Source organism: Pan troglodytes, chromosome 13 (assembly GCF_028858775.2).
Source record: "Pan troglodytes isolate AG18354 chromosome 13, NHGRI_mPanTro3-v2.0_pri, whole genome shotgun sequence".
Taxonomy (NCBI): Eukaryota; Metazoa; Chordata; class Mammalia; order Primates; family Hominidae; genus Pan; species Pan troglodytes.
The window spans coordinates 104550167-104568936 of record NC_072411.2 but is presented as its reverse complement, the minus strand read 5'-3'; the positions used below and the strand labels follow the sequence as shown (position 1 = coordinate 104568936).

Genomic DNA, 18770 nt, shown 5'->3' with positions numbered 1-18770 from the left:
TTAGGATTTTTCAGTTTTCTCACTATTTTTCTGATCATTTGTCTTCTTAATTAACCTACTTCATGGGGGTAGTACCCCAATATTCAGTCATTATTCACCTATTTTTCTTTATTTTTATGTTCCAGTTAAAGGAGTGCATCGACTCATAACTTCTCAGTTACCATCTCTATGTAGACAACTCCCAAATAACCATTTTAATCTTAAATTTCCATCTTATTTATTATTTTTAATTGTCTTTAAAAATTTATTTAGTTGTCTGTCAATACCCCATCGAACAGTCTCCAGGATTAACTCATCTTTCTGGTTGCCACTCTGACCCTCACTTTTTTTTTTTTTTTTTTTTTTTTTTTTGAGACAGAGTCTCGCTTTGTCACCCAGGCTGGAGTGCAGTGGCGCGATCTCTGCTCACTGCAACCTCTGCGTCCCGGGTTCAAGCAATTCTCTTGTGTCAGCCTCCCGAGTAGCTGGGATTACAGGTGCCCACAACCAAGCCCGGCTAATTTTTTTGTACTTTTAGTACAGTTGGGGTTTCACCACGTTGGTCAGGCTGGTCTCAAACTCCTGACCTCAGGTGATCCACTAGCCTTGGCCTCCCAAAGTGCTGGGATTACAGGCGTGAGCCACTGTGCCTGGCCCACCCTCACTGTGTTTTAAGACCTCTGAATAGTTCCTTCTTTTTTTTTTTAAGAGATGGAGTCTCGCTCTGTTGCCCAGGATGGAGGGCAATGGAGGCAATCTCGGCTCACTGCAACCTCCGCCTCCCTAGTTCAAGCAGTTCTCCTGCCTCAGACTCCCAAGTAGTTGGAATTACAGGTGACTGCCACCACGACCAGCTAATTTTAAAATATTTTTAGTAGAGATAGGCTTTCACCATGTTGGCCCGGCTGGTTTCGAACTCCTGACCTCAAATGATCCACCCACCTCAGCCTCCCAAAGTGCTAGGATTACAGGCCTGAGCCACCGTGACCGGCCAACCTCTGAATATTTCTCAATTCCTTTGAATCCCATTCTTTTTATTTTTTGACATGGAGTCTCGTTCTGTCACCCAGGCTGGAGTGCAGTGGCGCGATCTCGGCTCACTGCAACCTCTGCCTCCCAGGTTCAGGTGATTCTCCTGCCTCAGCCTCCTGAGTAGCTGGGATTACAGGCGTGTGCCACTGCACCTGTCTAATTTTTGTATTTGTAGTAGAGCGGGGTTTCACCATGCTGGCCAGGCTGGTCTCGAACTCCTGACCTGGAGATCCACCCCCACCCCTCTCAGCCTCCTAAAGTGCTGGGTTTGCAGGTGTGAGCCACACCTGGCCTGAATCTCATTCTTTTAACAGATAACCACAAGTACAGATTTCTTCTCTGCATTTTCTCCCAGATTTGCCTCTCCCCATTTCCATATCCAAGATTACGGGGTATTTTAAAGCAACTCTCTTCTTATTCCTTTATTTTTTTTTATCGTGGTAGAATATACATAACATAAAACTGATCATTTTAACCATTTTTAAGTGCACCATTCTGTGGTATTAAGTACATTCACACTATTGTACAACCATTACTACTAACCATTTCTAGAACTGTTTCTATCTTCCCAAACTGAAACTCTGTACCCATTAAACAGTAACTCTCCATTTCTTTTTCCTTTTTAAGCCCCTTCTAGTTCTATTTCTATTTTAATTAATCCTACATATTTGCTAAAATAATCTTCTGAAAACAAGATTTAATTGCCTTTCCCTATTCAAACATTTGATATCATTCTTTATTATTTATCAGATCAAAAGCGATAGTCATTCTTTGAACACAGTAGTTTTTCAAAATATATTGCTTGTAGCAGTGTACTAATCTGATGAAAAAATCATTTCAGTCAGACATGCTTCTAAAACAAAAATCCTACATGAGACTATTAACAAAGAAATTACCAAACTGTGGTCAAAGTTCTGATAATACAATACTTGTGGGTTTGGGTGTGGTGGCTCATGCCTGCAATCACAGCATTTTGGGAGGCTGAGGCAGGAGGATCACTTGAGCCCAGGAGTTCGAGGCCAGCCTGGGCAATACAGCAAAACACTGTCTCGACAAAAAATAAAATATTAGCCGGGCGTGGTGGCATGCACCTGTAGTCCTAGCTACTCAGGAGGCTGAGCAGGAGGACTGCTTGAGCCCAAGAGTTCAGTGCTGCAGTGAGCTATGATTGCACTACTGCACTCCGGCCTGGGCAGGAGTGAGACCCTGTCTCTTAAAAACAAAACAAAAAAAGTACTTCTTTTTTTTTTTTTTTTTTTTTTTTTTGAGACCGAGTTTCACTCTTGTTGCCCAGGCTGGAGTGCAATGGTGCAATCTCAGCATTGCAACCTCTGCCTCCCGGGTTCAAGTGATTCTCCTGCCTCAGCCTCCCAAGTAGCTGGGATTACAGGCATGTGCCACCACATCCAGCTAATTTTGTATTTTTAGTAGAGACAGGGTTTCACCATGTTGGTCAGGCTGGTCTTGAACTCCCGACCTCAGGTGATACACTTGCCTCGGCCTCCTAAGGTGCTGGGATTACAGGCGTTAGCCACCGCACCCGGCCAAAAAAAGTACTTGTTGATACTACTGCAATTACTGCTATTTTCAGAAAAATGCCTCAATTGAATCTCTGTACTTTTAATTAACTAGAAAATATACTTCTAGATAACTGATTGACCTGTACTTAATCTACTAATCACTGATTTATTTCATTGCATTTTTGAATTACAAACTAATGTTTGGCCTGGTGCAGTGGCTCACTCCTGTAATCCAGGCACTTTTGGAGGCTGAAGTGGGTGGATCACTTGAACCCAGGAGTTTGAGACCAGCCTGAGCAACATGGTGAAACCTTGTCTCTACAACAAAATACAAAAATGAACCAGGCTTGGTGGTGCATGCCTGTAGTCCCAGCTACTCAGAGGCTGAGGTGGGAGAATCACCTGAGCCTGGGGAGGTCAAGGCTGCAGTGAGCTGTGATCACACCACTGCACTCCAGCCTAGGTGACAGAGTGAGGCTCTGTCTCTTAAAAAAATTTTATTTAGCTCCCTCTCCCTCTCCCTCTCCCCACGGTCTCCCTCTCCCTCTCTTTCCACGGTCTCCCTCTCATGCCGAGCCGAAGCTGGACTGTACTGCTGCCATCTCAGCTCACTGCAATCTCCCTGCCTGATTCTCCTGCCTCAGCCTGCCGAGTGCCTGCGATTGCAGGCACGCGCCGCCACACCTGACTGGTTTTGGTGGAGACGGGGTTTCGCTGTGTTGGCCAGGCCGGTCTCCAGCCCCTAACCGCGAGTGATCCGCCAGCCTTGGCCTCCCGAGGTGCCGGGATTGCAGACGGAGTCTCGTTCACTCAGTGCTCAATGGTGCCCAGGCTGGAGTGCAGTGGCGTGATCTCGGCTCGCTACAACCTCCACCTCCCAGCCGCCTGCCTTGGCCTCCCAAAGTGCCGAGATTGCAGCCTCTGCCCGGCCACCACCCCGTCTGGGAAGTGAGGAGCGTCTCTGCCTGGCTGCCCATCGGCTGGGATGTGAGGAGCCCCTCTGCCCGGCTGCCCAGTCTGGAAAGTGAGGAGCATCTCCACCCGGCCGCCATCCCATCTAGGAAGTGAGGAGCACCTCTTCCTGGCCGCCATCACATCTAGGAAGTGAGGAGCGTCTCTGCCTGGCCGCCCATCGTCTGAGATGTGGGGAGCGCCTCTGCCCCGCCGCCCTGTCTGGGATGTGAGGAGCGCCTCTGCCCGGCCGAGACCCCGTCTGGGAGGTGAGGAGCGTCTCTGCCCGGCCGCCCCATCTGAGAAGTGAGGAGACCCTCTGCCTGGCAACCGCCCCATCTGAGAAGTGAGGAGCCTCTCCGCCCGGCAGCCACCCCGTCCAGGAGGGAGTTGGGGGGGGTCAGCCCCCCGCCAGGCCAGCTGCCCAATCCGGGAGGGAGGTGGGGGGGTCAGCCCCCGCCCGGCCAGCCGCCCCGTCCAGGAGGGAGGTGGGGGGGGGTCAGCCCCCCGCCCGGCCAGCCGCCCCGTCCGGGAGGTGAGGGGCGCCTCTGCCCGGCCGCCCCTACTGGGAAGTGAGAAGCCCCTCTGCCCGGCCAGCCGCCCCATCCGGGAGGGAGGTGGGGGGGGGGGTCAGCCCCCCGCCCGGCCAGCCGCCCCGTCCGGGAGGGAGGTGGGGGGGGTCAGTCTCCCGCCCGGCCAGCCGCCCCGTCTGGGAGGGAGGTGGGGCGGTCAGCCACCCGCCCAGCCAGCCGCCCCGTCCGGGAGGGAGGTGGGGGGGTCAGCCACACGCCCGGCCAGCCGCCCCGTCCGGGAGGGAGGTGGGGGGGTCAGCCCCCCGCCCGGCCAGCTGCCCCGTCTGGGAGGTGAGGGGCGCCTCTGCCCGGCCGCCCCTACCAGGAAGTGAGGAGCCTCTCTGCCTGGCCAGCCGCCCCGTCCGGGAGGGAGGTGGGGGGGTCAGCCCCCCGCCCGGCCAGCTGCCCTGTCCGGGAGGGAGGTGGGGGGGTCAGCCCCCTGCCCGGTCAGCCGCCCCGTCTGGGAGGTGAGGGGCGCCTCTGCCCGGCCGCCCCTACTGGGAAGTGAGGAGCCCCTCTGCCCGGCCACCACCCCGTCTGGGAGGTGTGCCCAACAGCTCATTGAGAACAGGCCAGGATGACAATGGCGGCTTTGTGGAATAGAAAGGCGGGAAAGGTGGGGAAAAGATTGAGAAATCGGATGGTTGCCGTGTCTGTGTAGAAAGAAGTAGACATGGGAGACTTTTCATTTTATTCTATACTAAGAAAACTTCTTCTGCCTTGGGATCCTGTTGATCTGTGACCTTGCCCCCAACCCTGTGCTCTCTGAAACGTGCTGTGTCCACTCAGGGTTAAATGGATTAAGGGCGGTGCAAGATGTGCTTTGTTAAACAGATGCTTGAAGGCAGCATGCTCCTTAAGAGTCATCACCACTCCCTAATCTCAAGTACCCAGGGACACAAACACTAGGCAGGGTCCTCTGCCTAGGAAAACCAGAGACCTTTGTTCACTTGTTTATCTGCTGACCTTCCCTCCACTATTGTCCTATGACCCAGCCAAATCCCCCTCTGTGAGAAACACCCAAGAATTATCAATAAAAAATAAATAAATAAATAAATAAAATTTTATTTATATATATATACACACACACGATACATATATATGTGTGTGTGTATATATATATACACACTTGATATATATAAACTAATGTGTAATGCCTAATGTCTTTAAAGCCAAACAATTCAACTCCACTATTAATCTTTTTAAGTTAAATAGCTCTATTTCATAAATTTGTCCAATGCTAGTTCCTTTTTCTATGCTTTTAATGGTGTTACTCCTAAAAGACAGTGGCCACACAGATCAAATCATCTGTATAGCACCTAGAAGAATGCAATGCTAGATTTATAGTTAAAGTTTTTAGATGATACTACAATGATGTAATCCCTAAGAAGGGAAAACTATAAATTCATTTGGCTATTTCAAGTAAGCCTCAAACAAACATTCACTTAAATGAGTATTCTTTCCCTTTTTTTGAGACGGAGTCTTGCTCTGTTACCCAGGCTGGAGCGCCATGGCGTGATCTCAGCTCACTGCAACCTCCGCCTACTGGGTTCAAGCAATTCCTCTGCCCCAGCCTCCTGAGTAGCTGGGACTACAGGTGCTCGCCACCATGCCTGGCTAATTTTTGTATTATTAGTAGACATGGGGTTTCACCATATTGGCCAGGCTGGTCTCGAACTTCTGACCTCATGATCCGCCTGCCTCGGCCTCCCAAAGTGCTGGGATTACAGGTGTGAGCCACCGCGCCAGGCCTTTTTTTATTTTTTTGAGACAGAGTTTTGCTCTTGTTGCCCAGGCTGGGGTGCAACGGCAAGATCTTGGCTCACTGCAACCACTGCCTCCCGGGTTCAAGCGATTGTCCTATCTCAGCCTCCCGAGCAGCTGGGATTACAGGTGCATATTATTAGTAGAGATGGGGTTTCACCATATTGGTCAGGTTGGTCTCGAACTCCTGACCTCAGGTGATCCGCAAGCCTCGGCCTCACAAAGTGCTGGGATTATAGGCATGAGCCACCGCACCTGGCCAATGAGTATTCTTTCATTGAAAGGAAGGAAGAAGAGAAAAGAGGAGGAAGGGAAGGAGATAAGGTGAGAGAAGAGGAAGGAAGGAAAAAGAAGGAAGGAGGGAGAAAGGGAGCATGAAAAAAAAAAAGAAAAGGAAAAAGTGTTTACAAATAATTCATTGCTTCTAATTCCTTCTGGGTTCAACTCAGTAAACATCGTAAGTGTACCTTGTCTCAAACACTCAGATGGTGCATAAGGAAAATGTTTACTGCTAAAGCAATCAGAGACCAAACAAAATACAGTTAGATAAGCTATTACTGGCAATTAATTAAATTTCACTCAGATGAAAACCTGGAGTACTCTAAAAAAAAAATTCCTAATTTGCATCCTGCTGCTAATAATGTTTCTAAACACTAGATAGCAATGAACTAAAGGTTTAAATGAAAGTAAAAAGATTCTTACATAAAAGTTGAGTTAGGTACTATAGGTAGAGAAAGAAGATATAACTGCTTCACTTCAAAAAATATCAACTTTTGACAGTAGTTTTTACCTGGGAAGAGGTCTGTACATCTCATAAATATCTCCCAATAGATTAGTCCAAGAGCATACATGTCTACTTGTTTCAAAGCTGATTCACAGTCCCTCAAGTTCACAGCTCCTTCTAGCACTTCTGGTGCCATATATCTGATAGTGCCAACCTGATAAATTAGAGTGATATTTTTTAGAGAGAGAACGTAGCATATTCTGAAGAACAGACATTAGACCAGAAGTTATATGTAAATCTTAGTCATGTCAATGTTATTTGACCCTAACCATGTCATTAAACCTTTCTATAACTTATTTTTTACCTATAAAATGCCCTTCCTGAATAAGTAAACTGTGGTAAATCCATTTTAGTGAATACTATTAATCAATCAAAAAGAATGAGCTAGACTTTCCTATGTATATCAATATAAATAATCTGTAAGATACAGTGAGAAAATTGCAAAACAATATGTATACAACTTAATATTTTTTAAAATTCACAAAAATACAGCTGGGTGGCGGGGTGCAGTGGCTCATGCCTGTAATCCTAGCACTTTGGGAGGCCAAGGCGGGTGGATCTCAAGGTCAGGAGATCGAGACCATCCTGGCTAACACGGTGAAACCCCGTCTCTACTAAAAAAAAAATAAAAAATTAACCAGGCATGGTGGTGGGTGCCTGTAGTCCCAGCTACTCAGGAGGCTGAGGCAGGAAAATAGCGTGAACCCGGGAGATGGAGCTTGCAGTGAGCCATGATCGCGCCACTGCACTCCAGCCTGGGTGACAGAGAGAGACTCCGTCTCAAAAAAAAAAAAAAAAAAAAATACAGCTGGGCGTGGTGGCTCACACTTGTAATTGCAGCACTTTGGGAGGCCAAGGTGGGTGGATTACCTAAGGTCAGGACTTCAAGACCACCCTGACTAACATGGAGAAACCTCGTATCTACTAAAAATACAAAAATTAGCCGGACATGGTGGTACATGCCTATAATGCCAGCTACTCAGGAGGCTGAGGCAGGAGAATTGCTTCAACCTGGGAGGCAGAGGTTGCGGTGGGCTGAGATTGCACCATTGCACTCCAGCCTGGGCAACAAAAGTGAAACTCCATCTCAAAATAAATAAATAAATAAAATTTTAAAATCAGAAAAATACATATATGTTGTGCACAGACAAGTATATATGAATGCAGAGAACAAAGTTGGGAAGGATATGTTCCACACTGTAATGGTGATTATCAGAAGGTGGACTGTGTTATCTTAAACTTGGTAACTTTACCCTTGCCTCAAAAATCAGTTCCTACAAATTTGTTCCTAATGCTTGTAAAAATGACTTGGAATGGCAGTGAGTTCCAAAATAAACTGATGAACTTTACAAAGGCCTTTATGAGATGTCTTTTATCCTAATTTTGTAATTCCTAGTATTCTATAATTGGCAGTATATGAGGATAATTGTCCTGAGTCTCACTCACTCTGTCACCCAGGATGGAGTGCAGTGACACAATCTCAGCTCACTGCAACTTCCTCCTCCTGGGTTCAAGCGATTCTCTTGCCTCAGACTCCCGAGTAGCTGGGATTACAGGTGCATGCCACTGCGCCCGGCTAATTTTTGTATTTTTAGTAGAGACGGGGTTTCGCCATGTTGGCCGAGCTGGTCTCGAACTCTTTACCTCAGGTGATCCACCCACCTGGGCCTACCAAAGTGCTGGGATTACAGGCGTGAGCCACCACACCTGGCCAGTAGATGTGTAAATTATCATTTCAAAGTATATCAGTGTGATACCTTTTGTATACTCACCTCGCTTATGGCTGCATTATCTTCCTCCCCTGGGCGCACCAGTCTATTTCCAGTCAGCCTCATGGACAGTCCAAAGTCACTAATAACACAGGTTCCATCATTTTTCACTAGGACATTTCTGCTGTTTAAATCTCGATGGGAAATTGCAGGTTTATAATGATCTGTTTGGATAATTTCAAATATTTATCAATGAGTAAAAGGGACTATTGAACATGAAATGAATATACATAAATATAGAAGTAGTATTATTTTTCTGCCCATTAATTTTCTAATAACAAAAAAAGAAATCGAAATTTCAACTCACACTCATCACTATTTTCTAATATATTTTACAATATAACTCCTGTTGCATGTATAGTTAAACATTAACTAAAACAAACACGCTGCCACTTCAGATTCTAACACGCACTTGTTTTTTCTCTTCATTTATAGTATAGGGCTGTAAAAGGAGGCAATACAGAAAGGAATATTTGGTATAAACATCAAAAAAAAAAGTCTGCTTGTCTAAAATAAGTATCAGTGAAAAACTAATGGAGCTCCAAAATTTTAACGTAAATCTTAAACTGCTCTTCTATGGCTTAACAGATCAAATCTGTGACAGCACATTCCAGTTCTGCCCTGAGGTTTAGCCATATCTCTAAGCCCACCTCAGCTTTTCAAATCTAACCACAAATAGTTTTACAATGGTTTGGAAAAACAAGTGGAGGAAGTGGTATCTCTCACCAAGATATGAAAACTTGTTTTTCTGATTTTACAGAAGCAAAGTAGTATTATGCTCCTTCTATTACTTTTTTATCCTTATCATAGGACTACAGGCTCCATGAAGGCAGAAAGAGAACATCTTTTACCTGACTTTAAAAGGCTTGGCACAGAGTAGACACACAGTAAATGATTGCTGACTGAAAGAATGAATCTAACCTAAGCCTCTCACCAAATATAAGTACATTATATTTTTCTTCTCTATAAGGAAATCTTATATAAACCTTGTATTAAATAAAACCATAGCTCTGGAACTGAAAAAAAATTCTATAGCACAATTTCTGAAATTTAAAATATCTGCTTAGGTATAGAGAAAAACAGAGCAATCAGAACAAAGTCAATACATTTACTGAGGATTTGTATTTTGGCACAAATAGACTCAGTATTCAGATGTATTACGCTCATTAATGAGCATTCAAATGCAATTTCACCAATAATGAAACTACAGATAATTATAATAATCATTGATGTAAAAAAATTAAGCAACAGTACAATTTGAAGAAAAAATAGGAGTTACCAATTTCTTCACCTAAGAGTTGATTTCTTTCTCATTTCCTCCCTTACCCACTTCCTGTTCTCCAGTCTTCCAAAGCTTGTATTAACTTGGCTCCTACTCAATTCCTGCAAGAGCTGCATTTCTTACTCTGGATAAAGCCACAACATAAATATATGTCGTACAATCTTGAGCTAATATTTATATAGGAAAACTCATGGAAACATTGAAATATATTTATATAATAATACCAAATCAATGGGCAGAACTATAGACTGCCCTTTTGAGAAAAGTTTTCCCTTTTAAACTCCCCTCTGTACTCATTTTAATTTTCTTTATTTGGGTGTGGAGGGAGGCTGGAACATACAATAATTTTGCCCTGGGCAGAACAGTGCAGTAGGCAAATATCTCAAAGGAAAGCACAACAAGATATTAGTTATATGTATTTTTAAAACCTGACCAAAAATAGTCAATCTATGGATATTTATACATAATTATTACCAGTGCTATCCCCCTGCCCTCCCAAGGACATGAAAGACTATATACAAACTACTTAACAGTAATTTTCTGGTGAAGTCTGAGTTGTCTATATCTACTTTTTTGGTCAGATATTTCTTTGGTAATAAGCATGCGTTGCTATTATAATATGGAAAAAATTCATAGGGAGATCTTATTACAAATAAATATAGGTTCAATTCTTCCTTATTCGGAAGCAACAAACAGCTGAATAAGTAATAACAGTATAATTCCTTACTACCAAATTTCTACTCCAAATAACAAAGTTATATCTGAAGATGCTGGGAAGGATAGAATTCAGTGAAAGGGCACTTCAAGTAAAAACAGTATAGTATAGGCATACAGATGATCTTTCACTTACAGATGGTTTGATTTATGATTTCTCAACTTTACAGTGGTGGGAAAGCAGTAAACAATCAGTAGAAACCATACTTCATTCCTTTTTATCACTTTCAGAACAGTGTTCAATAAATCACATGAGATATTCAATCCTTTATTATAAAGTAGACTTTGTATTGGATGATTCGGCCAACTGTAGGCTAATGTAAGTGTTCTGAGCATATTTAAGATAGTTTAGGCTAAGCTATGATGTTCAGTAGGTTAAATGTATTAAATGCATTTTCAACTTACAATATTTCTAACTTATGATCTTTTTTCTTTTCTTTCTTTCATTTTTTTAAAACAGGGTCTCTGGCCAGGCGTGGTGGCTCACGCCTGCAATCCCAGCACTTGGGGAGGCTGAGGCGGGTGGATCATGAGGTCAGGAGATCGAGACCATCCTGGCCAACACAGTGAAACCCTGTCTCTACTAAAAATACAAAAAATCAGCTCGGCGTGGTGGTGGGTGCCTGTAGTCCCAGCTACTCTGGAGGCTGAGGCAGGAGAATGGCATGAAGCCGGGAGGCAGAGCTTGCAGTGAGCCGAGATCACGCGATTGCACTCCAGCCTGGGCGACAGAGCGAGACTCCATCTCAAAAGTAAATAAATAAATAAAAACAGGGTCTCGCTCTGTTGCTCAGGCTGGAGTGCAGTGGCATGATCTTGGCTCACTGCAGTCTTGACCTCCTGGGCTCAGGCAATCCTCCCACCTCAGCCTCCTAAATAGCTGGGACTACAGGTGCATGCCACCATAGCCAGCTAATTTTTTTATTTTTGTAGAGACGGGGTCTCACTATGTTGCCGAGGCTAGTCTCAAACTTCTGAGCTCAGGAGTTTGATTCTCCTGCCTCAGCCTCCTAAAGTGCTGGGATTACAGGGATGAACTACCATGCCCAGCCAATTTATAATCAGTTCATTGGGATGTAATCCCATTGTAAGTCAAGAAACATCTGTACTTGGGAATATTTTTTATTTATTTATTTATTTATTTTTGAGATGGAGTCTTGCTCCATCGCCCAGGCTGGAGTGCAGTGGCAGCAATCTCAGCTCACTGCAACCTCTGCCTCCCGGGTTCAAGCGATTCTTCTGCCTCAGCCTACCGAGTAGCTGGGACTACAGGCGCACGCCACCACGCCCAGCTAATTTTTTTTGTATTTTTAGTAGAGACAGGGTTTCACATGTTGGCCAGAATGGTTTCGATTTCTTGACCTCACGATCCACCCACCTCGGCCTCCCAAAGTGCTGGGATTACAGCCTTGAGCCACTGCATTCGGCCAGGGAATATTTTTTAAATAATCAGGTAAAAAACATAAATTCTGGGCAGGCACAGTGGCCCATGCCTGTAATCCCAGCTCTTTTGGAGGTCGAGGCAGGTGGATCACCTGAGGTCAGGAGTTTGAGACCACCCTGGCCAATATGGTGAAACCTTGTCTCTACTAAAATACAAAAAATTAGCCCAGCATGGTGGTGGACGTCTGTAATCCCAGCTACTTGGGAGGCTGAGGCAGAGAATCGCTTGAATCCAGGAGGCGGAGGTTGCAGTGAGCCGACATTATGCCATTGCCCTCCACCCTGGGCAACAGAGTGAGACTCCAAAAAAAAAAAAAAAATCCCATAAATTCAAATAGCTACTATATTTATATGCAATAGCAGCATCTATGTACTTAGTTTTTAAAAAGGTATTACCCTTATTTAGTGGTAACATTAGCTAATGTTTCAGAGTAACAGCTCTGTTTAAATAAAACTTACATCTGATGGCAATCATTCTTTTCAGCCTACATTTGACTTGAAACCTTGCTAAATTATGCAAGCCTTGAAAAGGGAGATTAGGATGGCATTTTAAGTTCTGTGCTAAGCCAACTTTTTAAAGGCAGTATAATATTTAAGAGCTAAGTGGACACAGTCCAATGGTTAATGTGCTAAAGCACTACAGCAAGTGCATCAAGTTGCTGACACAGGCAATACTTTGGACAATTCTGTATTTAGGAGAAGCAAGATGTCAAGATAAATGAACGGATAAATTATTCAGGAGAAATTATTTATACATGAAGCATCAGCTAGAAAAGATGATCCATGCTAATATACAATGAAACAAAGATCTAAGAAACTGATATATTAAAGTTCTCTTCACTAAAGATGTCAGAGAGACTGAAAAAATAATGTCAGGGCTATAATATGACAAGGAAATGTAGAAAGGGATGAGGGTAGAAGAAAGCACAAAGACACAATTATAGCAAAGGTAACTTTGGGGTATCTATGAGGTGAGGTGTATATTGAAACAAAGTGAGAAAGCAAACGTATTAAAGAGATGCTCCAGGCTGGGTGCTGTGGCTCACACCTGTAATCCTAGCACTTTGGGAGGCTGAGGTGGGCAGATCACCTGAGGTCAGGAGTTCAAGACCAGCCTGAGTCAACATGGAGAAACCCCATCTCTACTAAAAATACAAAATTAGCTGAGCGTGGTGGTGCATGCCTGTAATCCCAGCTACTCGGGAGGCTGAGGCAGGAGAATTGCTTGAACCCGGGAGGCGGAGGTTGCAGTGAGCTGAGATCGCGCCATTGCACTCCAGCCTGAGCAGCAAGAGCTAAACTCCGTCTCAAAAAAAAAAAAAAAAAAAAAAAAAGATGCTCTGAACAACTAGCAAAAATATGCATGAAAGGTGAGGAAGACCACAGTTACAACAGGGAATATAACTACATAGCTCTGAAACACGAGCAAAGGCTGATCCCCACAATGTATTCTTCTCTTCCTACCTAGTAACAGAACCCAATATTATTTGAGGCAGCAATACAAGCAGGAAACAACAACATCAGCAACAACTATATTACCAGCCTCTTTTGGAGCTAAGTGTGCACTAGGTTCTGGGAAACAAACAAGCATAGGAGTGGGACTTCTGGAGACAGAAAGGGACAATTCCTTTTACCTTCCCTTACTTTTCCCTGCTGACTGGCATGATGGACAATGAGGTGACTTTGAAAATGAAAGCCAGCCAGGTGCGCTGGCTCATGCCTGTAATCCCAGCACTTTGGGAGGCAGAGGTGGGCGGCTCACCTGAGGTCAGGAGATCGAGACCATCTTGGCCAACATGGTGAAACCCCATCTCTACTAAAAATACAAAAATTAGCTGGGTGCATGCCTGTAATGCTTGGGAGACTGAGGCAGGAGAATTGCTTGAACCAGGGAGGCAGAGGTTGCAGTGAACTGAGATTGCGCCATTGCACTCCAGCCTGGGGAACAGAGCGAGACTCATCTCAAAAAAACAAAAAACAACAACAACAAAACTCACGTACCTCATAAATATATACACTACTATGTACCCACAAAAATTAAAAATTAAAAAATTAATGATGCACTGTAGTTCACTTAAACAAAATTAATACAAGGAAAATATAATATAGCCTAGCTAAGAGGTTCTTAACCTAAGGTCCAAAAATGGGCTTTAAAAAGTCTGAAAATGCCCTAGAATCAAAAGAACATTTTTTTCTTTTATTTATTTACTTTTCTGAGATGGAGTTTCGCTCTTGTTGATTCTCCTGCCTCAGCCTCCCAAGCACCTGGGATTACAGGCACCTGCCACCATGCCTGGCTAATTTTTTTTTTTTTTTGATATTTTTAGTAGAGATGGGGTTTCACCATGTTGGCCAGGCTGGTCTCGAACTCCTGACCTCAGGTGATCCACCTGCCTTGGCCTCCCAAAGTGTTGCGATTACAGGCGTGAGCCACCGCACCTAGCCTTATTTTTCAGACACAGTCTTGGTCTGTTGCCCAGGCTGGAGTGCAGTGGCGAGATCTTGGCTCACTGTAACCTCCACCTCCCGGGCTCAAACAATCTTCTCACCTTACCCTCCTGAGATGCATGCTACTATGCCTGGCTATTGTAGAGACAGGGTTTCACCATGTTGGTCTTGAACTCTTGGGCTCTCTGCCCGTCTCAGCATCCCAAAGTGTTGGGATTTCAGGTGTGAGCCATGGTACCTGGCCTCTTTTATTTTAAACTCAGGGGTACATGTGCAAGTTTGTTATCTGGGTTTATAGTATGATGCTGAGGTTTGAGGTACAAATGATCCTGTTATTCATGTAATGAGCATAGTACCCAACAGGTAGTTGTTTTTTTTTTTTTTTTTGAGACAGACTCTCGCTCTGTCGCCCAGGCTGGAGTGCAGTGGCGCGATCTCGGCTCACTGCAAGCTCCGCCTACCGGGTTCATGGCATTCTCCTGCCTCAGCCTCGCGAGTAGCTGGGACTACAGGCGCCCGCCACCACGCCCGACTAATTTTTTGCATTTTTAGTAGAGACAGGGTTTCACTGTGTTAGCCAGGATGGTCTTGATCTCCTGACCTCGTGATCCGCCTGCCTCAGCCCCCCAAAGTGCTGGGATTACAGGCATGAGCCACCGCGTCCGGCCCCAACAGTTTTTTAGCCCTTGCCCCTCTCCCTCTCTCCTCACTCTAGTAGTCCCTAGTTTCTACTGCTGTCATCTTCATGTCCATGAGTACCCGATGTTTACGTCCCACTTATAAAGTGAGAAAATGTGGTATTTGGTTTTCTGTTCCTGCTTAGCATAACCTACTCCAGCTCCATCCATGTTGCTGCAAAGGATATGATTTCATTCATTTTTATGGCTGTGTAGTATTCGATGGTGTATGTGTAACACATTTTCTTTTTCTTTTTTCTTTTTGAGATGGAGTTTCACTCTTGCTGCCCAGGCTGGAGTGCAATGGCACGATCTTGGCTCACCGCAACTTCTGCCTCCCACGTTCAAGAGATTCTCCTGCCTCAGCCTCCCGAGTAGCTGGGATTACAGGCATGCACCACCACCCCCGGCTAATTTTGTATTTTTAGTAGAGATGGGGTTTCTCCATGTTGACTCAGGCTGGTCTTGAACTCCCGACCTCAGGTGATCCGCCCACCTCAGCCTCCCAAAGTGCTGGGATTACAGGCGTAATCCACCACGTCCGGCCATTTAACACATTTTTTATATCCAGTCCACCACTGACAGACAAGTAGGTTGATTCCGTATCTTTGCTATTATGGATAGTGCTGTGAAAAACAGAAGACCTGTGTCTCTCTGGTAGAATTATTTGCTTTCTTTTGGATATATACCCAGTAATAGGATTGCTGGGTCAAATGGTAGTTCTGTTTAAAGTTCTTTGAGGAATCTCCAAACTACTTTCCACAGTGGCTGAACTAATTTATACTCCCACCAATAATGTATAAGTGTTCTGCTTTCTCCAGTCTCAACAGCATCCGTTGTTTTTTGACTTTTCATTAACAGCCATTCTGACTGTTGTAAGATAGTATATCATTGTGGTTTTGATTTGCATTTCTCTGATGATTAGTGATATGGAGCATTTTTGTTGGCTGCTTGTATGTCATCTTTTGGGAAGTGTCTATTCATGTCATTTGTCCACTTTTCAATGTGGCTATTTGTTTTTTGCTTGTTCAATTGTTTAAGTTCCTTATACATTCTGGATATTAGACCTTTGTTGGACGTGCAGTTTGCAAATATTTTCTCTCATTTGTAGGTTGTTTACTCCGTGGATAGTTTCTTTTGAAAAGAATATTTTCTAAGTATGCTCGCATGTATATCTCAGAGGAAGAATGTTCAGAGTATGAAAAGGAATTCATTTTTCTTTTTTTTTTTTTAGACGATGTCTCACTCTGTCAACCAGGCTGAAGTGCAGTGGCATGATCATAGCTCATTGCAACTAGAATTCCTAGGCTCAAGCTATCCTCCCACCTCAGCCTCCTGAGTAGGTGGGACCACAGGTGTGTGCCACCACCTCCAGTTGATTAAAACTTTTTTTGTAGAGATGGCGGTCTGACTATGTTGTCTAGGCTGGTTTTGAACCCTTGGGCTCAAGCAGTCCTCCTGCCTCGGCCTCCCAAATTGTTCGGATTATAGATGTGAGTCACTGCACCCAACTCAGAAATTATTAATGGACAAGAATTTCTTTTTTTTTTTTTTTTTTGAGAGGGAGTCTCACTCTGTCACCCAGGCTGGAGTGCAGTGGCGTGATCTCGGCTCATTGCAACCTCTGCCTCCCAGGTTCAAACGATTCTCCTGCCTCAGCCTCCTCAGTAGCTGGGAATACAGAAGCGTGCCACCATGCCTGGCTAATTTTTTGTATTTTTAGTAGAGACGGGGTTTCACCATGTTGGTCAGGCTGGTCTCAAACTCCTGACCTTGTGATCCGCCCACCTCGGCCTCCCAAAGTGCTGGGATTATAGGCGTGAGCCACCGTGCCCGGCCAAGAATTAAATTCTTAATGGTCCCTGTAAGTCTTGAAGTTCTTTTTCTTTCTTTGTTTTTTTGAGACAGGGTCTCACTCTGTCACTCAGGCTGGAGTGCAGTGGGGTGAACACAGCTCACTACAGCCTAGACCTCCTGGACTCAAGCAATCCTCCCACCTCAGCCATCCAAATAGCTCAGATTATGTGCACATGTCACGACATCTGGCTAACTCTTTTATATTTTGTAGAGAAAGGGTCCCACTTTGTTGCCCATGCTGGTCTCAAACTCCTGTGCTCAAGTGATCCTTGAGATCCACTTGGCCTTTCAAAGTGTTGGGATTACAGCCATGAGTCACCATGCCAGCCAAAGTTCTTTCTCTTATTCTTCCTGTTATATTTTTTTCTTTAAAATTAATTTATTTGTTTCTCATCACAAAGTACAGGGAAGAGAATGCAATGGCTGTAATCCCTTGGTTGCATATCTTCCTAGCCTACACATCCATAAATACCCTGTACAACACCAGGCTCATACTGTCCCCACAGGCATTTTCTCACATCCTAACAGCTGCAGAGTACAGTATATGACAAGGTAGGAAATATAAACAGATTCCCCATTCACAAGGTAGGGAAACTCTTCAATTAGTGTTCCAGTTCACATTTGCTTTTTTTTTTTTTTTTCTGAGACAGTCTAGCTGTCAGCCAGGCTGGAATACAGTGGTGTGATTTCAGCTAACTAGAACCTTCACCTCCCAGGCTCAAACAATCCTCCCAGCTCAGCCTCCCAAGTAGCTGCGACTACAGGTGCATGCCACCACGTCCAGCTAATGTTTATATTTTTTGTAGAGACAGGGTTTCACCATGTTACCCAGGCTGGTCTCAAACTCCCGAGCTCAAGCAATCCACCTGCCTTGGTCTCCCAAAGTGTCAGAGTTACAGGCATGAGCCATCAATCACGCCCGGGCTGCCAGTATTCCAACTGAAGTAGCAGGTTGTTTTTACTAATGATTTTATGAAACTCTCTTGCAAACAAGTACATCATAGACAAATTATGTCTGCACAACTTTTAGAGTTGTTTAAAGTAACCTAATAGAAAGACAGTGACTAAGATTCATTCCTTATCTCCAGCTTTGTAAGTCCCAGGCTGCCTAGGGCACCTGGACTGCTGCCCCTGGGTCCCCTACATCCCCATGGCAACAATGGAGGAAGGGCAGGCCAGGACAAGCATGAGGAATAAACAGTCTTTATTGGACTCAGACTAGGAGTCTGTGGGCCTTGAGGACCTTCGTGTATTTGTCAATGTTCTTCTCTATGTTCTTTTCAGCCTTTTCCTATAGCCTCATGAGCTGTTTTTCTTCTGGTAACAGATCTTCTGATAATAGACCTTCCTCTTCTCCCCCATGGTGGCTGTCATTGCCTGGTATTTCCAGTCAACCTTCTGAGCCCAGTGCCCCAGGTAGGCAAACTTTCTTCAAGGCTTCGGACGTACAACCTCGAGGGTGGCAGAAACCACCATCTGCTTTTTCTTGTCATATGGCAGGGGGATTCTATCAAACACCTTGAGGTGATCTAGGGCAGCCTAGCCTTGCTTGGTCTTGTGGGGCAGCCTACCGCAGGTGGTCTGCCAAAAGATGTGGCTGGGGACCCATAAATGGTAGGGTCCTTGGGAAGGGTTGGTGCTTGTCCGCTTGCAGAGGAAGGCTAGATACTTTAACTTGTTTCTGTAGAAACTGCCAGAAATGTTGATGTCCTCACAGGACATGACCACTACTTTCTCTGCTGGGTCATGATAGCCTCCAGGTAGCCCAGGAGTTTTACTCAGCTATCAAGCACCAGGACTGCCCCTCTGCCATCTTGGCAGCTGCGTGGGAAAGCTCTTTCTGTTACATTTCAAATGCATTTCATGCTGAATCTTTCAAACAACTGACTAATAATAAATCTCCAATAATATAAATTATACTTTTACTTTGAAGATATAATTAAAATTTCCTGTTGTGAATTTTGAACCCACATGAGTG

The 18770-nt window shown here is 44.6% G+C and overlaps 1 protein-coding gene and 1 pseudogene across 7 annotated transcripts in view; both read right to left on the bottom strand.

The window, feature by feature from the left end:
• BMPR2 (bone morphogenetic protein receptor type 2) overlaps positions 1–18770 on the bottom strand; it is a 192128-nt gene that overhangs the window by 29344 nt on the left and 144014 nt on the right. For all 7 annotated transcript variants that reach the window (XM_054680083.2, XM_024355021.3, XM_054680084.2 and 4 more), the window contains 2 exons: positions 8375–8535; positions 6609–6756 (listed from right to left, as the gene is read on the bottom strand). In XM_054680083.2, coding sequence (XP_054536058.1) covers positions 6609–6756; positions 8375–8535 — 309 coding nt within the window. The remainder of the gene's footprint in view (positions 1–6608; positions 6757–8374; positions 8536–18770) is intronic.
• Positions 17919–18617, bottom strand: LOC134808066 (large ribosomal subunit protein uL13-like; annotated as a pseudogene).